At 42.2% G+C, this 21,591-nt stretch overlaps 1 protein-coding gene across 3 annotated transcripts in view; it reads left to right on the plus strand.

Moving 5' to 3' along the window:
* The window catches only part of aplp2 (amyloid beta (A4) precursor-like protein 2), a 233,397-nt gene that overhangs the window by 150,264 nt on the left and 61,542 nt on the right, over positions 1–21,591 (plus strand). For 2 of the 3 annotated variants that reach the window (XM_048561995.1, XM_048561996.1), the window contains exons 7-8: positions 7,450–7,617; positions 13,829–13,959. In XM_048561995.1, the coding sequence (XP_048417952.1) occupies positions 7,450–7,617; positions 13,829–13,959 (299 nt within the window). The remainder of the gene's footprint in view (positions 1–7,449; positions 7,618–13,828; positions 13,960–21,591) is intronic. The other variant, XM_048561997.1, reaches the window with a different exon arrangement.

Consider the following 21,591-nt stretch of genomic DNA (forward strand, 5'->3'; position numbering starts at 1 on the left):
AAAGATATAGGACAGATGTCAAAGGTAGTTTCTTTACTCAGAGTAGTAAGGGAATGGAACGCTTTGCCTGCAATGGTAGTAGATTCGCCAACTTTAGGTACATTTAACTCGTCATTGGACAAGCATATGGACGTACGTGGAATAGTGTACGTTAGATGGGCTTGAGATCGGTATGACAGGTCGGCACAACATCGAGGGCCGAAGGGCCTGTACTGTGCTGTAATGTTCTATGTTCTAGAGGTTGGACGACTGGTTAAGAGGAAGAAGGATGCTTTTGTAAGGTTTAGGAAACAAGGAACGGGAAAGGCTCTAGAGGGATACAAATTACCCAGGAAGGAGCTGAAGAAAGAGCTTAGGAGAGCCAGAAAGGGGCATGAGAAATCCTTGGCACATAGGATCAAGGAAAACTCCAAGGCTTTTTACACGTACATGAGGAATAAGAGAATGACCAGAGAAAGGGTAGGGCCAATCAAGGATTGTGAAGGGAATTTGTGCACAGAGCCTAAAGAAATAGGAGCGGACCTTAATGAATACTTTTCTTCGGTATTCACAACTGAGAAGCAGCTAGTTGTAGAGGAGCACTGTGTGAAACAGGCTGGTTGGCCACAGGAGGTCACTGTTAGTAAGGAAGATGTGCTAGGAATTTTGAGGAAGTTGAAGACAGAAGTTCCCCAGGCCTGATGGGATTTATTCAAGGATTACACGGAAAGCGAGGGAAGAGATCGCAGGGCCTTTGGCCATGATCTTTTTGTCTTCACTGTCCATGCGTAGGGTGCTGAAAGATTGAAAAGAGGCCAACATCATTGCCTTGTTCAAAAAAGGGAATAAGGATAACCCCGGAAATTACAAGCCAGTTAGTCTTGCGTCAGTGGGCAAATTATTGAAAAGGGCTCTGAGAGAATAGGATGTATGATCTCTTGGGAAGGCACAGTTTGATTCGTGATAGTCAGCATTGATTTGTGACGGGTAGATCATGCCTCACAAACCTTACTGAATTCTTCTTTGAAGAGGTGACCAAACACGTGGATGAAGGTAGAGCAGTGGGTGTCGTATACATGGATTTAAGTAAGGCATTTGATAAGATTCCCCATGGTAGGCTCATGCAGGAGGTAAGGAGGCATGAGTTAGGGGAGAATGTGGCAGATTGGATTCAGAATTGGCTGACCCTTAGAAGACAAAGGGTGGTAGTGGATGTTAAATATTCAACATGGTGATCAGTTAATTGTGGTGTACCACAAGGATCTGTCCTGGGTCCTCTTCTGTTTGTGATTTTGGATGAAGGAGTGGAAGCGTGGATTAGTAAGTTCGCAGACAGTACGAAGGTGGGTCGCATTGTGGGCAGTGTGGAGGGCTGTTCGAGGTTACAAAGGGACATTGATCCGATGCAGAGCTGGGCTGAGAAGTGGCAGATGGTGTTTAGCCCTGAAAAGTGAGGGGTGATTCATTTTGGAAGGACAAACTTGAAAGCAGATTACAGGGTTAACGGAAAGATTCTTGGCAGTGTGGAGGAGCAGAGGGATCTTGGTGTTCATGTCCACAGTTCCCTGAAAGCTGTCACCCATGATGGATAGAGTCATTCAGAAGGCATATGGGGTGTTAGCTTTCATTAATAGAGGGATTGAATTCAAGGGTCACCAAGTTATGCACCAGCTATACAAAAGCCTGGTTCGGCCACGTCTGGAGTATTGTGTCCAGTTCTGGTCACCTCATTACAGGAAAGATGTGGAAGCGTTGGAAAAGGTGCAATGCAGATTTACCAGGATGTTGTCTGGAATGGAGGGAAGGTCTAACGAGGAAAGGTTGAGAGAGCTAGGGCTTTTCTCTCTAGAACGACAAAGGTTAAGAGGTGTCTCGAAAGAGGTGTACAAGATGATCAGAGGTCTAGATAGAGTAGACAGCCAGAGACTTTTTCTTAGTGTAGAGATAGCAATTGTGAGGGGGCATAGTTTAAAGTGAGTGGAGGTAGGTTCTTTACTCAGAGTGTGGTCGGGGCGTGCACTGTGTTGCCGGAGAGGATAGTGGAGTTGGCCTCGTTAGCGGCTGTTAGATCGGCATACGGATGATAGTATAAGGTAGAGGTGGAGGTTTGATCGACCTTAGGATTAGGATAAAAGTTTGGCACAACATCGTGGGCCAAAGGGTCTGTTGTGTTCTGTACTGCACTGTTCTATGACTTCATTTGCCCTATTCTCCTCTTAATGAACTCTGATACCAGGAGTAATTCTGATATTACAACTTTTGAGATTCTGGTGTTTAGTCCACTGCCTAGCTCCCTGAAGTTTTGATGCAAGACCCCATCCATTGATCTCCTTGTATCATTATTACAAATGTGTACCATAGCTTTAGGCTGTCACCCTCTCCCTTCAGGATGCCTGTAGCCAGTCAGTGACATCCGTGAACCTGGCACCAGGGAGATAGCACATCATCCTGGAGTCACATTGGCAGCTATAGAAACACTTGCCTGTTCCTTGAACTGTTGAAACCCCTGTCATTGTTGTTTTCATATTCATTCCTCCTTTTACAGTTGGGCTGCTTGTTGGGCCAGACATTTGGTTCTGTACGCAATCCTGTGAGGTACCAGCACGTTCATCAGCTTCCAAAATGGCAAGCTGATTTGTGAGTGGGACTTCAGGGATCTAATGCACTATCTTCCTGTTTCTCTTTGATTGCCTGGTGGTCACTCATTCTCTTCTTGTCTCCGGATCCTTCAGCTGCAATGTAACCACCTCTCTAAACATGCTATCCATATAAATCTCAACCTCGCGGAGTGTGCCCCAGTCTGTCAATTTTTTTTTACTTTATTCATTCATGAGATGAGGGCGTCACCGGCCAGGTGGCATTTATTACCCAGAGGACTGTTAAAAGTCAAACAAATTGCTGTAGTTCAGGTAAGGACACCAGGCACACTGCTGCTGAAGCTTCAAAACCTGGACCTTGTAATCTGCAGTTTTGTCAAAAGTTGTGACAGAAAATTCCAGCTCTTTCAGTTTATCATTTGGTGCGCTCTGCAGACTTTTGTGCCTACAATCAAAGATGCTGTGACTGAGGCCAGTGCAATGTTACATGTTCTGTGTGTGCACCTGCCTCCATGCTTTATTTCCTGAAATTGGTGACTTTCTGTCTCCAATGGATGATTCCCTTTTCAAAATTTACCAAGTGTCTCCATATTTTCTGAATGAGATTTAAAGGTATGAGGCCTTACATATTACATCAAACTGAATGATAGGCACAAATTCATTTCACTTGTCAGTTGTCTATTGATTCTAAAATTAGATTTCTGTTACAGCAGTTTGAAAAACATTTTGAGGTTACACGCGATTTGCACAGGCTGAAGAGAAATTGTGGTGCCGTTCAAAGTTTGTTAGTTTTTGTGTAGTGGAATCAATGGGATTGATCATGATTCACGTGCATGATTTCAGTTGAAGAAATATTTAGTTTGTATCAACTAAATGTTAAAGAAGAATAAAACATTCTGAAATGTTAAACGCAGCTTGTCTGAAGCACATACCAATGAAAGGTCTGTTTTATTGGTTTAAAAAAGTTCTTTTCACGGAATAAATTTAGAAATATTAGATAATTTAGTGTTAAGATACCTTTTAGATTTAGGCTAAATCGGCAAATGTGGGTAATTGCAGCAATTCTCAGGCATTTGAAAATGCATACTGTGCAAAGCACAGGAGAGATGATACTGCATATGGTTTGTGGAGTCAGGATCTGTAAATGTAACTTTTGCCCTCTGTTAGCATCTGAGCTCATTGTGACCTCTGGTGTACTGTGGGTTGGTGTGTCCTGGTGGCACATTGTTCTTTCTCTGTTAGGCATCTGTGGGGTCATTTTGTCATACGTACATGCTCTGATGGGTCATGATGTTGTCTGTCAGCTCTCCCTCATCTCTAACCAAACTGTTTCTGTGCCCTGGTTTCCTGAATATATATAATTTGGCTCTCTTGTGCTAATATTATCTAGCATCATAAAGAATAACTTCCTTAGTTCTGACTGTATCAATGGTGCCTACATGGACCATACAAACTGCATTTTCCCTGTCCCATCGGTGCTGTCTGTGGGCTCAAACTGTCCTTGGTCAAGGCTTGTCTCTGGTCAGGGCGGTCTGGGGTTGTTCTGTCCTTTGTCGACGCTCTGTAGATTATCCAGTGACAGAATAGAACAATTGGGATACAGATGGCCCAAACTGATTTGGTCAAATGCAAGCTGGATGATTTGGATGCTTGTAACCTGGAAACTGTAACTTATAAAACGCAGTAAATAAAACATTTAAACTTTTGTACTTTGAAGTATTTAACTTGCCATTAAAATTGCTAACCTTTAACAAGCCAACTTGACGATTAACATTACTGGCCTTTGTTCTAGCTTGCCTGTCTTATTATAATTTGTTCTGTCTAACTGCAGTGAGTTACTTTTCGTGTCATTATCATGGAGTGATAGTGGGTTTCTGAATAAGATGTTTGATGCTGTCAAATGGTTTTGTTCATATTTTACCCTGCCCTCTGCTTCCAGATGTCTTAGATATTTCAGACTTCCTCGTTCTTCCCTTGCCCCCCTCCTTTTCTTTCCTGTACATTCCATATCCTATTTGATTTGATTTTTTTTATTGTCATGTGTACCGAGGTTCAGTGAAAAATGTTGACTTGTCCGCTTTACGGTCAGATCGTACTGTACAAGTGCATCAGGGTAACCAAACAGAGTGCAGGATGCAACGTTACAGCTGCTGACAAGGTGCAAAGAGAAATCAACATTAATATTGAGAAGCTTTAGTCAAAAGTCTTACTTGCTTTTCTAGACTGCATAAGATCATAAGATATAGGAGCAGAATTAGGCCATTTGGCAATATGTGAGAATATGCGCAAATAAGAAGATTAGAGAGAAAGAGAGAGAGAGAGACTATTTCCTAAATGAGAAAGATTTTGGAAATCTGAGGCACAAAGGGACTTAAGAATCCTAGTTCAGGATTCTCTGAAGCTTAACATGCAAGTTCAGTTGGCAATTAGGAAGGCAAATGAAGTCTTTGCATTCATTTAAAGAGGGTGAGATTACAAGAGCAGAAATGTATGAGACTGTATAAGGTTCTGATCAGACCACACTTGGAAAATTGTGAGGAAGTTTATAAGAATGATCCCAGCAATGAGGGGCTTGTTGAGGACTCAGAGTCTGTACTCCGAGTTCTGAAGGATGAGTTAGTGGAGTTGTGGATAGCGTGGAGAGCTGTTGTAGATTGCAACAGGACATTGACAGGATGTAGAGCTGGGCAAAGAAGTGACAGATGGAATTCAACCTGGAAAAGAGTGAAGTGATTCATTTTGCAAAGTTGTTTGATTGCAGAATACAAGGTTAATGACAGGATGCTTGGCAGTGTGGAGGAACAGAGGGATCTTGGGGTCCATGTCCGTAGATCCCGCAAAGTAGCCACCAAGTTGATGTGACTCTAGAATGCATATGGTGTATTGGCTTTCATTGGCAAGGGAATTGAGTTTAAGGGCTGCGAAGTTATGCTGCAGCTCTATAAAACTCTGGTTAGATGACACTTCGAATATTGTGTTCAGTTCTGGTCGCCTCATTATAGGAAGGATGTAGAAGCTTTAGAGAGGGTGCAGAGGAGATTTAGCAGGGTGCTGCTAGCACTGGAGTCATTGTGTATTTAAGACAGATATAGATAGGCTGTTGACTAATAAGAGGATCAAGGGTGACAGGGCAAGGGCAATGGCAGGAGAATGAGGCTGAGAAACATATCAACCATGATTGGATGATGTAGAGCACTTGATGAGCCAAATTGCCTAATTCTGCCCCTCAACCTGTGTTCCTATGGTATGAAATATGGAAGTTAACTGTTAATTGTCATCAAAGTTTTACGTTTTAAATTGGTCGTGCAAGGTCTTGTTCTCCTTCACCTTCCTTATCCAGAGCTCTTGATAATATGGTTGACTTTGAAATCCTCGCTTATCTTTGCTGAAATTCCAACTTTGGAGTGTCCAGTTGGCTTTCTGCCCTTGCTTGAGAACTGAAACAATCCTTATCCCATAAATAACTTCCTGTGTGACTGTGACTGTGATGCATGTCTGATGTCCAATAATTAATGAGCTAGGTTTCTTACAACAAAATAGTGGGAACATTGCAGCTAATGGCCTTGGCATTTCAATAGCAATGAACAACCAGTGTCAGATCGAAATCTAGCAGTAGTGCTATTCTAGGATAGGGTCTGGAGTAACTCATCCTGCTGGTTCTATCAGAACCAACAAAAACATGGACTGATAGCACAGAGAATGTATGTCCCTTTTTACGTGGGTTTGCTTCGATCAACTGGAGTCTGAATACTCCATCCCTCTGGCACATCTGACTCTCCAAGCCATTCCAGCCCAATCGTACCCTGGCCCTAACTCCTCAGTCCTTCTGATGTTGCAAACAACCTTTAATTGAGGGGCAAAGTTTCCACTTTGTAACTAACTGTGCCATTTTCTTCCACTGATTCCATCCCTCTCACTGGCAATAGACTGAGGCTGAACTGGACTGTTTGCAACGTTGGTGACTCATTTGACCAACTGCGTGCTTTCAGTCACAGAGCAGCATTGTGATTTCAACTTCCATTTGTCCATGTCTTAACTCTTCCAGGCGCTGTGCACCTATCAAACTCCTGCTCATCTACTAGGCTCCTGATTTGACAGTAATTTAATTTTAAATCCCTCCATAGCCCAGCCCCCGCCCCCCGTTTCTGTGACCATAACAGCTCTGCACTCCAATAATATGGGCCTCTTGTGGTTCCATGATTTTAATCATTATTATTGGCAGGTGTTCCTTCAACTGTTCAGATTTTAAACCCTGGAATTTGCCCTTCATCTCTTGCTCATTCCTTAAGCTGTTTCAAACTTGTCCTGGTATCACTTTGCAATTTTGTTTCGTAGCTCCTACGAAGTGCCTTGGGATATTTTACTGTGTAATGATGCTACAGGAATACAGGTTATTGATGAATAGGAGCACTGTGGAAATTATTGGCCTGGAGCTCATTAAGTTCATAGCTGCCATAACTTACTAATGCAGGACCAGAACTTGAGTTGACTAGTTAGATAAAAAGCAGGATGGGACTTCCTGCTTTAGTCATCATTTCTTTCTGTGTACCTTCTGCTTTATTAAGATTGCAAGTTTCTTTCAAGTAGCCCTCCAAGATCAAACAGTTACTGCAACGACTGTGGTTTTAGAGAAGTGTGCAAATTTGTGCCAGCTGCGTCTGAGTGAGCATGAATATCGCACTGAACTTTTTAAAGTTTGCTCCATACTCCAGAGCAATGGTCTTTGCTGATCTGCTTTCTCAAGGTTCTTATAGTTTTGATTCTTTGTTATTTGACCTAAAGTGTGCCCCGTTGTTTTGCCTGTGGAATCTATCCTAGGATTGGTCTACCTGTAAGCCCTCTTTTGATGCTCTATCCTATCTCCTCCACACAGTTGTCTGCTCTCAGGAGGCTATGACTGGTCCCTGTCGGGCCATGATGCCTCGCTGGTATTTCAACATCAACAAGAAGAAATGTTTTCGGTTCGTCTATGGAGGTTGTGGAGGCAACAGAAACAATTTTGAGTCCGAGGAATACTGTATGGCTGTGTGTAAACAAATGAGTAAGTCAGCTACTTGCTGCAGCAGCCTATCTGCTTAGTATCAATCTCTCCTGACCAATCAACCAATTTACCTTGTAACTCACTAGTCCTTGTGATTTAAAGATTTGTGCTTTCCTCCTTGGGCTTTGCTATCACCCTCTTATAGGTTTACATCCTTCTAGATCTGAAATGCCTGTTGGGGATGCTAATTTTCTTTGACCGTTTTCATACTTTTCCTGTGATGTCTTTCTGTCATTTTGTCTATGTATGTAATCAGCTTCGCTGTCAAATGTTTGTCCTGATCAACAACTTTTGAAAATCCAAGGTAAGCGTGTAGATCATAAATTAGACTAAAATATGGGATTGCCCTGCGGTATGGAACATTCAGAATATGTGGAGCTTCAGATCTTTTGTTCAAGTCTGAGGTACTTGATGTGATTTTTATATTTTAACCATTTGCCAAGATGGAACACAACAGTTTCACATCCTTCAGCTATCATTCTGTCCAGCCTGGTCATATTTCTTCCATTTTATCAGTGTTCCCAGGATATGATTCACTACTGACACAAAAGTATGAGTAGAGAGTATTTTGATTGCTGTTATAAGTGTTATTGACTGGTTCGGCTGTCTACCAATGCATATTCTTTTTGCCTTGTCTCCATCAATTTTTCTCCTTTTTGGAAGTGATGCCTGGGAAAACTGCTGATGTTGTTTATCATTATCTCTCATAACCCAACCCTACTATCAGGTCTTGCATTTGAGTATTGAAAAGGCCCATCATTGAGCTCAATCTGCAGGTCACAGGGCAGGAGATAACAATCAGCATTTCAGGCCTATATTTTCCCTTCCAAGAGTGTGGTCAGTTTTGGCGATCTGAGAGTTGAGCTAAAAATGCAGATGGAATATGGGAGATTCCTAATTTGTACGATGTAACTGGATAAAGTTACTGAGCAGTTTACCACATAGCAGGGGACATAATATCCCCAACCTGGACTGATGTATGTGAACTTCTAAACTCCTTGGTCCCGGCACACTGTTTTCAACTATGCCATGAAGTCATTGACTCCAAAACACTGTTGAAATCCAATTGTGGCTGTTTGAGAAATTGAATACTGGTTTTAAAAAATGTGATAACTGTAATAAAAGGCTTTGTCTTTTGGTTGATCTGGCTGCTTGTTACTGCATTGCTGTCATTGCCCTCTCAAGGACACTTAACAAAAAGGCCTACCACAATCATGTAGGTGAGGTCAGAAATCACATGACACCAGGTTATAGTCCAACATGTTTATTTGAAAACACAAGCTTTCAGAGTGTTGTTCCTTTAGGCTTAAGGATGCATCTGGACTGCAGGTGTCAATGCATACCATGTATAGTGATGGTGTGCATGTGCATACTGTCCCACCCTAATTTCATTGAGTCATTGACTGTTTCCTTACTAGACCTTCCAAATAACATCAGCTCCTGAAAATCAACAACACCACCAATTTTTATGTCATCTCCAAATTTACTAATTATGCCTTCTATATTCACATCTAAATTGTTAATATCAAGCAGCAAAGGTCCCAGCAGAGATCCCTGTCATACACCACTGGTCACAACTTTCCAATCTCAAAAACGACCCTCCACTGTCGCCCTTTGCCTCTTATTTGCAGCCAATTTTTGACCCAGTTTGCCAACTTGCCTTGGATCCCATAGGCAGTTAGCTTTTGGGGCTGCCTTCCATGCAGAACCTTGTCAAAGGCTTCACTGAAGTCCATGTAAACCACATCAACTGCAATACCCTCATAATATATTTCATCCCCTTTCAAAAAACTCAATTAAATTAGTCAGACAGGCTCTCCCTTCAATAAATCCGTATGCAGAAGCTGGAAATCAGAAACAAAAACTTCAATTCCAGGAAAAAGTCAATATCTGCCAATACCTGTGACAAGCAATAGAGTTCACGCTTTAGATCCAGTGACGCTTCTTCAGAAGTGTTCTGAAGAAAGGTCACTGGACGCAAAGCATTAATGCTGCTTTCTCGTCACAGATACTGCCACAGATATTGCTGTGTTTCCAGCAATTTCTGTTCTTGTTATGTGCTCTCCCAAGTGTTGATTAATCCTGTACCTCAGAAATTTTTCAAATAATTTCCCTATCACTGACTACAAACTACCTGGTCTATCCATGTTACCCATCTTGAACAATGGAACTACATTATCTCTCCTCCAGTTAGCTGGCCCTTCATCTGCGGCCAGCGAAGTATTGGATAGCAGTAACAGAATAGTCAGAGTCAGCATGGATTTATGAAGGGGAAATCGTGCTTGACTAATCTTCTGGAATTTTTGAGGATGTATCTATGAAGATGGATAAGGGAGAACCAGTGGATGTAGTGCACTTGGACTTTCAGAAAGCCTTTGATAAAGTCCCGCATAGGAGATTGGTGAACAAAATTAGGGCACATGGTATTGGGGGCAAAATACTGAGTTGCAATGAAAATTGGCTGGCTGACAGGAAGCACAGAGTAGTAATAAACGGCTCCCTTTTTGGAATGGCAGGCAGTGACCAGTGGGGTACCACAAGGTTCGGTGCTGGGACCGCAGCTGTTTACGATATATATTAATGATATAGACAAAGGCATTAAAAGTAATATTAGCAAATTTGCTGATGACACAAAGCTGGGTGGCAGTGTGAAATGTGAGGAGGATGTTATGAGAATACAGGGTGACTTGGACAAGCTAGGTGAGTGGACGGATGCATGGCAGAAGCAATTTAATCTGGATAAATGTGCGGTTATCCACTTTGGTGGCAAGAACACGAAGGCAGATTACTATCTCAATGGAGTCAAGTTAGGTAAAGGGGAAGCACAACAAGATCTAGGTGTTTTTGTACATCAGTCAATGAAAGCAAACATGCAGGTACAGCAGGCAGTGAAGAAAACATGCTGGCCTTCATAACAAGAGGAATTTAGTATAGGAGCAAAGAGGTCCTTCTGCAGCTGTACAGGGCCCTGGTGAGACTGCACCTGGAGTATTGTGTGCAGTTTTGGTCTCCAAACTTGAGGAAGGACATTCTTGCTATTGAGGGAGTGCAGCGTATGTTCACGAGGTCAATTCCCAGAATGGCGGGACTATCATATGTTGAAAGATTGGAGCGACTGGGCTTGTATACGCTTGAGTTTAGAAGGATGAGAGGGGATCTGATTGAGGCATATAAGATTATTGAGGGATTGGACACTCCGGAGGCAGGAAGCATGTTTCCGCTGATGGGTGATTCCAGAACCAGAGGACACAGTTTAAAAATAAGGGGTAGGCCATTTAGAACAGAGTTGAGGAAAAACTTCTTCACTCAGAGAGTGGTGGATATGTGGAATGCTCCGCCCCAGAAGGCAGTGGAGGCCAACTCTCTGGATACTTTCAAGAACAAGATAGACAGAGCTTTTAAAGATAGTGGAATCAAGGGTTATGGGGATAAGGCAGGAACAGGATACTGATTGTGGATGATCAACCATGATCATAATGAATGGTGGTGCTGGCTCGAAGGGCCGAATGGCCTACTGCAGCCCCTATTGTCTTTTGTATTAAATATCTGCCAGGGCTGCAGCAATCTTCTCATTCCTCCATAACAGCCTGGAATACATCTAATGGACGTACATGGAGTAGTGTAGGTTAGATGGGCTTGAGATCGGTATGACAGGTCGGCACAACATTGAGGGCCGAAGGGCCTGTACTGTGCTGTAATGTTCTATGTTCTATAATACCCCTCCATAGTAACCTGAACATACTTTAAAATCTCACCATCACAATTAAAATCTCCAGCTACTGTGTTTCTCCTTTGTGATCAGAAATATTCATATTTAAGACATCATCCACATTCTCTGGCTCCGTGCACAAATTGCCCATTGGTCTCTAATTGGTCCCATTTTTTTCCCTGGTGATCCTTTTGCTCTTCTTATAAAATGCCTGAGGCTTTACCTTAATCCTGTCTGATAAAGATATTTTGTGGATCTCCTTAGCCTTTCTGATTTCTTGTTTAAACACTTCCTTATAAATGCTATCCCTACCTAACACATGCTTCCATTTTTTTTCTTTATCAAACTCTTGATATCCCTTGGCATCCAGGGTTCCCTGGGCTTGCAACTCTTGTTATTCACTCTTAGAAAAACACGCTGGCCCTAAACTCTCATTATGTTACGACTAAAAAAAATGCTTTTAAAAGATTTCATGTTAATTTTTTTTTAGAACAACTATCAATCCCTCTTCGGGTCCAGACCTGAAACGTCCTTTCCTGCTGCTCTGATGCTCCTTAACCTGCTGTGTTCATCCAGCTTTACACCTTGTTATCTCTGATCCCTTTTGCAGCCTTGGCTGCTTCCTTCTGCTTTTCATCCAGTTTCCCTCACAACTTAGTCCATATTGCGGACAGCAGCATCATATGCTCCATTTTGTTCCCTTATGGTGATTGATTTTCCTGCTTGGAATATTTATATTAGTGATTTTAAAGTGTACATTATGGCCTTAGTTAAAAAAAACACTTTATTCTTACTTTTCTGCTGACCTTTGGGGTTGCTAATCTTGTTTTTCAAAATTTCTCTCCACAAATCAACCTAAATAACTTGAAGAAAGAAAAATACTGATATTTAAAATTGTCTTTTTCATTTTACCTGAAAAATGTCAATTTATCACAGTCATTATAAAAAGTTTTAGTCATTTTGAATGATGCTGGCTTCCTTTTTGGCCTTGAGTGCTCTTTGTGTCACCTAGAGGTGGTGCTCAAACCATGCACAACCGAAAGATTAAAGTGATGCCTTGGTTGTTTTTCTGGGAAGATGGTGGAAAATCATCTGTGTTTACAGTGTTTCCTCTCTTCCAAGTCCCAGGAAAGTATGAGAATGTTGGATCATAAACTTCCATGCTCTTCAGTTGTTCCTTTTCTTGCCAAGATAAAAGAGAGTTCAGGCATTGTGGCTAGCAGTTCATATTTCTATTTTGATACAAGACCCATATGGATGTGAGTTTGCTCGCTGAGCTGGAATGTTAGTTTTCAGACGTTTCGTCACCATTCTAGGTAACATCATCAGTGAGCCTCCGACGAAGCGCTAGTGTTATGTCCCGCTTTCTATTTATCTGTTTAGGAGCAAACTCACATCTAGAAACTCAACCTGAGCTACGAATCTTCTCAATAGTCGCTAGCACCTATGGGTGCAATATGCTAACCTGAACAGACAAATAGAAAGCGGGACATAACACCAGCGCTTCGTTGGAGGCTCACTGATGATGTTACCTAGAATGGTGACGAAACGTCTGAAAACTAACCTTCCAGCTCAGTGAGCAAACTCACATCCAGAAACTCAACCTGAGCTACAAATCATCTCAAAACTCGATAAGACCCATATAATTTGTCTTGCCATGAAGAGATGGGCTTTGAGTGGGGTGAGTTTTGAAGATGTCACTGAAATTTGGGCATAGTTTGCTGGGAATCTGGGAGAAAAAAGGTGGCTGAAACAAAAGGAGTCTATAATTAATCGACAGTGAAAGCAGATGAGACCTTACCCTCTGGTCGAAAATACTAGATTTGCAAGGATTTTAAATTGAGTTGGAAAATTTGCCTGGTGCTGAAGGGAGAATGGCTAGGAAAAGCTGTACTGGGAAAAATAATTCCAGGGTCAAGGCTATGGAAGAAAGGCGAGTGAATCCTTGAGAGCTGAGATCACTTTGGATCGGGTACTAGAAAATCAAATGACTACTTGAGGGACAGAACAGTTTACATATGCTGATGAAGCAGAGTTGCTGCTAAGGTGAAAAGGAATAGCGGAAAATTCTGTTCTGTGCCTTAAAGTTCTACTTATGTACAAATTAGTGTTTAGTCTGGTTATTATAGTGAGAGTCTTAAAATCTGAATTTTTTGATTTTTAAAAGCTAAGCCATGCCTACAAGGATTGTAACAACATGCATGCCTCATTTGAAGTCACCGTCCCTACCTGGTCGACACTAAGCTAACTTTTCTAAGTCATCTCTGAAACTTTAATATTTATTGACGCAACAGTTTGTTGGACACATTTTACGGGATGAGATTTATACCCAGTGTTATAACCAAGTATTTTCAGAAAAGCGACAAAGGAAATTCTTGTTCTATAAATGAAAAATAACATCTCAATTTTGAGCATAATTTGTTTGCTGTAAAATTCAGAGTATGCATGGCCTAAGTTGAATGTGCAGAGGCCCAGAGGCTGACTCATACCTCTATTTTGCAGTTCTCTCAACTCCTCAACCAACAGATGAAGTGGATGTTTATTTTGAGACACCTGCAGATGAAAATGAACATGCCCGGTTTGCAAAGGCTAAACAGCAACTGGAGGTCCGACATCGTGACCGCATGGATAAGGTACAAGGAGCATGTGTTGTCTTAACTTGCTGAAATGAAACTTAGCTAGGAAGCTGCATTGAACATTGAGTCCTCCCAGTCTATCAAACTAAGATAACATTGTCATGCTCTTCATAACCTGTTAGTGAAAGAAGAAAGCAGAAGCCAGTCCTTTATTTTTATTGATTGATTCACAATGAAATGTTACATGGATGAAACTGCTGACTCCATTCTGGCCCTGAGTTTGTGTTGCTTTATAAATATTTTCTCCTCATCCTGTTCAGAGATACTGTTATGCACCTCTGGAACAAGTAGCTTGGACTTGAATCTCCTAGCCTTGACATCAGGACACTGACAAGAGCCGAGTCTCCCTTTATGCTCCTTTTGGAATCAAATAAGCCAAATCAAATCAAATTAAAGTGAATGAACAAGCGACAGCCTCTGAAAGGGGTTCTTTACATGGGCTGAAGGAGTCGACCAATCAATGTCCTGCACCTATATGAATAGATTCAAATGCATGCATCCTGAGAATATGTTTTTAGAATTCCAGCTAATTTTTCCTAAATAACATTCTAGATTGATGCTGGAATCCTCAAATGTATTTAGTGACTGGGATCAATGTAGAAGATATAGTTAATAAGTTTGTACATGGCATGAAAATAGAAGTTGCTGATAGTGAGGAGGATGGTCTCAGGCTACAGTATAACTAATCAGCTGGTGAATTGGGCAGAACAGTGGTAGATGAGAATTTAATCCTGGTCAGTGTAAGGTGCTATGTTTTTGAAGGTCTGTTAGGGGAAGGGTTTACACAATTAATAGTAGTCCCTTCACAGTACTGAGGAGCAAAGAAGGAAATGAATAAATGGTCAAGTCCGTAGACCCCTGAAAGTGTCAGCACAGGTGGGCAGGTTGGTGAAGAAGACACATGAGATGTTTGCCTTCATTCGTCAGGTATGGAATATAGGAGCAGGCAATTTGTTGCAATTTTACAGAGCATTGGTTAGGCCACAGTTGGAATACTGTATGCAGTTCTGATCACCACACCATCGGGAGGATGTGGTTGCATTGGAGATGGTGCAGAGGCGATTCACCAAGATGTTGCCTGAGATGAAAAGTCTCTGTTATAAAGAGAAATTGTCTCGGCTGGGTTTGTTTTATCTGGAGCAGAGAATACCAGACTGAATTAAACAAAGTTATAAAAAGCATGGACAGGGTAGATCGTAAGAAGCTTTTCCCATTGTCAAACGCGTCTCAGACCAGAGACGTAAGTTTAAGGTGAGGAGTAAGTGGTTTAGAGGGGATCTGTGGAAAAGCTTTTTCACCCAGAGAGTGATAGAAATATGGAATGTACTGCCTGAGAGCGTAGTGGAAGCAGGGAGTCTCTCAACGTTTAAGAAGCGCCTGGATGAGCACTTAAATGCCAGGGCAGGTAGGTATTGGACCAAGTATAGGTAAATAGAATTAATATAGTTTGAATAGTTCACGCAGATATGGTGGGTTGAATGGCCTGTTTCTATGCTCTTTGACTCTATAATTTTCAGTGAGTGAACCTCTTATGTGCTAAATGTAGCTGGGTTGGTAAATTTGCAGATGACACTAACGTCGGTGAAGTGTAGATAGTGTGGAAGGATGTTGCAGGTTACAGATGGACATAGATAAGTTGCAGAGATGGGCTGAGAGGTGGCAAATGGAGTTTAATGCGGAAAAGTGTGAGGTGGTTCACTTTGGATGGAGTAACAGGAATACAGAGTACTGTGCTAATGGTAAGATTCTTGGTAGTGTGGATGAGTAGAGAGATCTCGGTGTCCATGTGCATAGATCCCTGAAAGTTGCCACCCAGCTTGATAGGGTTGTTAAGAATGTGTACGGTGTATTAGGTTTTCTTGGTAGAGGGATTGAGTTTCAGAGCCAGAGGTCACGTTGCAGCTGGACAACACTCTGGTGCGGCCGCACTTGGGGTATTGCCAACAGTTCTGGTTGCCGCGTTATAGGAAAAATGTGGAAGCATTGGGAAAGGTGCAGAGGAGACTTACCAGGATGTTGCCTGGTATGGAGAGAAGGTCTTGTGAGGAAAGGCTGAGGGATTTGAGACTGTTTTCGTTCTAGATAAGAAGGTTAAGAGGTGACCTAATAGAGACATACAAGATGATCAGAGGATTAGATAGGATGGACAGTGAGAGCCTTTTTCCTTGGATGGAGATGGCTAGCACGAGGGGATATAGCTTTAAATTGAGGAGTGATAGATATAGGACAGATGTCAGAGGTAGGCTCTTCACTCAGAGAGTAGTAAGGCCATTGAATGCCCTGCCCGCAACAGTAGTAGACTCGGCAAGTCTAAGGGCATTCATATGGTCACTGGATAAAAGTATGGATGGTAATGGATTAGTGTAGGTTAGATGGGCTTCAGTTCGGTTTCACAGGTCGACGTAACATTGAGGGCTGAAGGGCCTGTTCTGCGCTGTAGTGTTCTATGTTCTATGAATGATTCGGTTAGATTCCCTACAGTGTGGAAACAGGCCATTCGGCCCAACAAGTTTACACTGCCCCTTGAAACATGCCACCCAGACCCAGACCCATCCCCCTGAACACTGCGGGAAATTTACCATGGCTAATTCACCTAACCTGCCCACCTTTGGACTGTGGGAGGAAACCATAGCACCCAGAGGAAAACCACGCAGACACGGGGAGAATGTGCAGACTCCACACAGATGGTTGCCCGAGGCTGGACTCGAACCTGGGTCCCTGGTGCTGTGAGGCTGCAGTGCTAACCACTGTGCCGCCCCTGAATGGTTATGACATAGCACCAATGGTATGGAAGGAAACCATTCAGCCTGTGCTTCACTTCTTGGAAAATAAATAAGTTCTTACCATTGTCCTGACAAGACCCCTCAATCTTTCATGTTTCAAAACAATCACAAATCATTGTTAGACATTCTAATGAATATAAATTCAACTTGTCTTCATAAGACAACTTCAAGGTTTATAAAATCTGAACAGCCTCCAATCATTTGTATCCCTTTGCCAGTAAGGGGACCAAACTGTACAGTGCTCCACATGCAGTCTGAACTTGCACCAAGGCTTACCAATTTGTATACTGAATTCCTCTTGTAGTAAAGACTTCTGTTCCTTCCTATTTATTTAACTGCATGCTAAACTTTTGCAATTCATGTATAAGAGCGAGATCCCTCTGTACCGTAGCATTTTGCAGTCTGTCTCCATAATCTGTTTTCCTATTCTTCTTGCCAGAGTGGGCGCAACCTCATATTTTCCCACATGCCAGCAAACTATATGTATTCCTTTGCAGTCTTTTTGACAGCTCACTTCCAACTTACCTAACTCAGTCAGTCTCTTCATTCAATTCATTGTTATAGTTCAGACCCCAGCACTGATCCTTGTGATGCTCCAGAAGTTATGGCCTAAGTTAAAAGTGACCCAGTTAGCATGCATGCTAATATATAAGTTAACTTTTTATAACCCCATATGTAGCATCATCTTGAATTACTTTTGGATCTCAAAAAACATTAAATACACTGAGTTCCTCTTGATTGCTCTTCAAGTAACCATTTCAACATGGTTCCTTTGGCAGTACCACACATTTAATTTATTCATATAATATTCCATTTAAGATCTCAGTATATGTCAATTTTTTAAAGGAAGTATCACCTCATATATGAATGCAGTGAGGCAGTCTGAGCCAGAGGATGTTACCTGAAATTGTTTGTTCACTTGGCACCACATCCACAAGCTTCAATATCTCTGTGCTACTGTGTGGACTGTGCCATGTACGCAATGTAGTTCAGTGATTTTAATGCTTCTCATAAGGTTAAAGAGTCATATGGCACGGAAACAGACCCTTCAGTCCAACTAGTGCGTGCTGAACATAATCCCAAACTAAACTAGCCCCACCTACCTGCACTTGGGCCGTATCCCTCCAAACCTCTCCTATTCATGTACTCATCCAAATATCTTGTATAAGTTTTAATTGTACCTGCATCCACCACTTGCTCTGGACGCTCATTCTGCACACAAACCACCCTCTTGTGTAAAACATTTTCCCCTCCTGCCTTTTTTTAAAACTCTGTCCGCTCAACTTAAAGATGTGCCCCCTAGTCTTGAAATCCCTCATCCTGTGGAAAAGACAACTAACATTGGCTCTATCTATACCCCTTATTATTTTATAAACTACTTTCAAATCACCTCTCAATATCGTATGCTCCAGTGAAAAAAGTCCCAGCTTTCCAGCCATTCTTTACACCTTCATACCCAACAAGATCTTGGTAAACATCTCATCAACATCTCTACTGAACTCTCTCGAGCTTGATAATATCCTTGCTATAATTGGGCAACCAGAACTGGACATAGCATTCCAAAAGATGCCTTGCCGATGTTCTGTACAACCTTAACATGACGTCCCAACTCCTATAGTCAAAGGACTGAGCAATGAAGGCAAACGTCTTTTTAACCATCATGTCTGTATGTGATGCAAACTTCAAAGAATAATGTACCTGAACCCCTAGATCCCTCTGTTCCACAACACTATTCAAGGCCCTACCCTGTTTGTTGTATCAAAATGCAATACCTCACATTTATTCAGATGATATAGGAGGATTCTTGATCAAATCAAGTCCAAGCTATTTGTTGAAATCAATCCAGTCAGTCTCTTTCAACAGATATATCCTGATAGCTCTTGAAGTTTATTTCCCTCTTCATAGATCCCCTACAGTGTAGAAAGAGGCCGGTCAGCCTGTCAAGTCTGTACTAACATTCCGTAGAGCACCCCACCAGATCCAGCACCCCCATCTCTCTCCATGTCCCATGGCTAATCTGTCTAACCTGCGCATCTCTAGATGTGATGGGGCAGTTTGGCATGGCCAGTCCACTTAACTTGCACATCATTGGACTGTGGCAGGACACCAGAACACCCAGAGGAAATCCACGCAGGTACAGGAAGCATGTGCAAACTCCACAAGCACAGTCACCCAAGGCTGGAATCGAACCTGGGTCCCTGGCAGCAGTGCTAACCACTGAGCAACATGTCCCTTAAAACTCATGTACCAATCTGATTTCGTGCTCAACTCATTGATTACCACAATGTACTCTATTCCAGGTCATATCTACTTGCACCATAAAATGTTTTTCCTTGCATCCCTTTTGCATCTTTTGTCAAAATCTTGAATCTGTGCCCATTAGCTCTTGTACCATCCGCTAATGGGAACAAATCAGTTTTAATTAAAATAAACATAACCTGTGTACCTCCATCAAATCCCCACCCTATCCATATCCAAAGCGCACAAATGCACTTCCTTTTACTTAATCTTAATTCCTCTATTTCCATACAGGACAGTGGGCAGTGAAAGTCTGTCACTGGCCGTGGTCCTTTGCAGTCTCGTTCACTGCTGCCAAAGTATTGTTCAAGACTAGAAGGTCTTCCTGAAATTTCTTTGCCAAGTCTTTGGCCAACCACACCACACATCATCTGAAGATATATGTTCTACCACCTATGTGGGTACACCCGAAATGCTGAATCAGTCCTTTCTCTGTCTTGGTGTCCTCTGATCAGTCCTCTGTTGCACTTTTGCATTGGTGATGTGTCTCTAAGTTATGCCCAGAATTTTACATAAGACACCGCTGGTCAAAGACTTCAAACTTTATCCTTCATATTATAGAGATTGGCACATAAGGACGCAGAAGTTATTCTCTTAGCTGTGCAAAAGCCTGGTTCAACCCCACTTGAAGTACTGTGAGCAGATCTGGGCAGTGCATCTTAGGAAGAATATATTGGCCTGACCAAGTACAGTCTAGGTTTATGAAAATGATACCTGGACTTCATGGGTAAAAGTATGAGGAGAAATTAGGCCCATTTTCTCTAAAATTGAGAAGATTAAGGAATGCTCTGATTGTCTACACGATATTACAGGAGAAGACGCAGTAAATAAACTACTTCCACTGGTAGGAGAATCTATAACTAAGGGGCATAGTCTAAGAATTGGGGCCAGACTGATCAGGAGAGAGAGGTTTGAGAGCAATTCTGCACACAAGAAGTGGTAGACGGTTGGAACTCTCTTCCACAAATATCAGTTGCAAGATCAGTTGTTAATTTTGAATCTAGAATGGGTCACTTTTTATGAAACAAAGTGATTGATGAATGTGGATCAAAGACAGTGTTTGGCACACTTGTCTTCGTTTGTCAGTGCATTAAGTGCAGGAGATGGAACGTCGTGTCGCAGCTGTTGAAGACATTGATGAGACCACTTGAAAATATTGCTTTCAATTCTGGGGTCTTTCTGCTCCAGGAAAAGTGTTGTTAAACTTAAAAGACGTGAAAGGATTTTGAGGGAATTGGAGGGTTTGAGCTATAGGGAGAGGCTGAATAGGCCTGGGGTTTTTTCACTGGAGTTTTTTTGGAGGTTGAGTAGTGACCTTAAGTTTAGAAAGGGCATGGATAGGATGATTAGCCATGGTCTTTTCCTCAGGGTCAAGGAGTCTAAAACAAGAGGGCATAAGCTTAAGGTGAGAGGGGAAAGATTTAAAAGGGGCCTGAGGGACAACTGTTTCAGGCAGATGGTGGTTTGTGTGTGTGGAAAGAGCTGCCAAAGACAGTGGTGGAGGTCGGTACAATTACAACATTTAAAAGGCATCTGGATGGGTCTGTCAATCGTTGAACTGAAGGGTCTGTTTCCATGCTGTACATCTCTGACTCTAAAATTCAACTCTTGGCGACACCGCTATTTTGTCATCCTCCTCTCTGATAAGCTCTTTACCACCACTTGCGGTTTCTTGTCCTCTCTCCAATTTTGATCAAAGCTGATCCTGAACATTTCTCCTACCATAGGGGAACCATGTGCATTCACACCAAGGTGTCTCTGATCGTCTGTTTCCCAGGGCCCTACCATTCACCACGCATTCCCATGCCATGTTTGTCCTACCCAAATGCATCACCTCTCATCTTTCCGGCTTGAATTCCATTTACCACTGACCAGCCCATCTATATCCTCGTAACCTAAGGCTGTCCTTCTCACTATTTACTGTCCCACCGAATTTTGTACTATCTACGAGCTTACTGATTGTGACCCTACTACATTCATGCTGATTAATATAAACTATAAACAGCTAGGGCCACCATACTGGCCTCTGTGGGAGCCCGCTGGATACAGACTTCCAGTCAGGAAAACACAGCTCAGTCATCACCCTTTGCTTCCTGTGACTCAACCAAATATTGATTAAGTTTGCCAAATTTACTTGGATCCCATGCATTCTTGCCTTTGCTGTCAAGTCTCCCATGCAGGACCTTATGAAAGCCTTGCTGAAGCCCAAGTAAACTATAACAGAAGCATTTCCTTCATCTAGATACCTGGCCACCTCTTTAATATGTTCATTCATGGGATGAGGGCAGCACTGGCTAGGCCAGCATTTATTGTCCATCCCTAATTGTCCAGTGGGCAGTTATGAGTCAACCACATTGCTGTCGGTCTGCAGTCACATGCAGGCCAGACCAGGTAAGGATGGCAGATTCCTTTCCTGAAAAAGATACTAATGAACCAGATGAGTTTTTCTGACATCCACCATCGATTCATGTTCATCATTAGACTCTTAATTCCATCTTTTAATTGAATTTAGAACATAGAACAGTACAGCACAGAACAGGCCCTTCAG

This window comes from Stegostoma tigrinum, chromosome 32, assembly GCF_030684315.1.
Source record: "Stegostoma tigrinum isolate sSteTig4 chromosome 32, sSteTig4.hap1, whole genome shotgun sequence".
Classification (NCBI taxonomy): domain Eukaryota; kingdom Metazoa; phylum Chordata; class Chondrichthyes; order Orectolobiformes; family Stegostomatidae; genus Stegostoma; species Stegostoma tigrinum.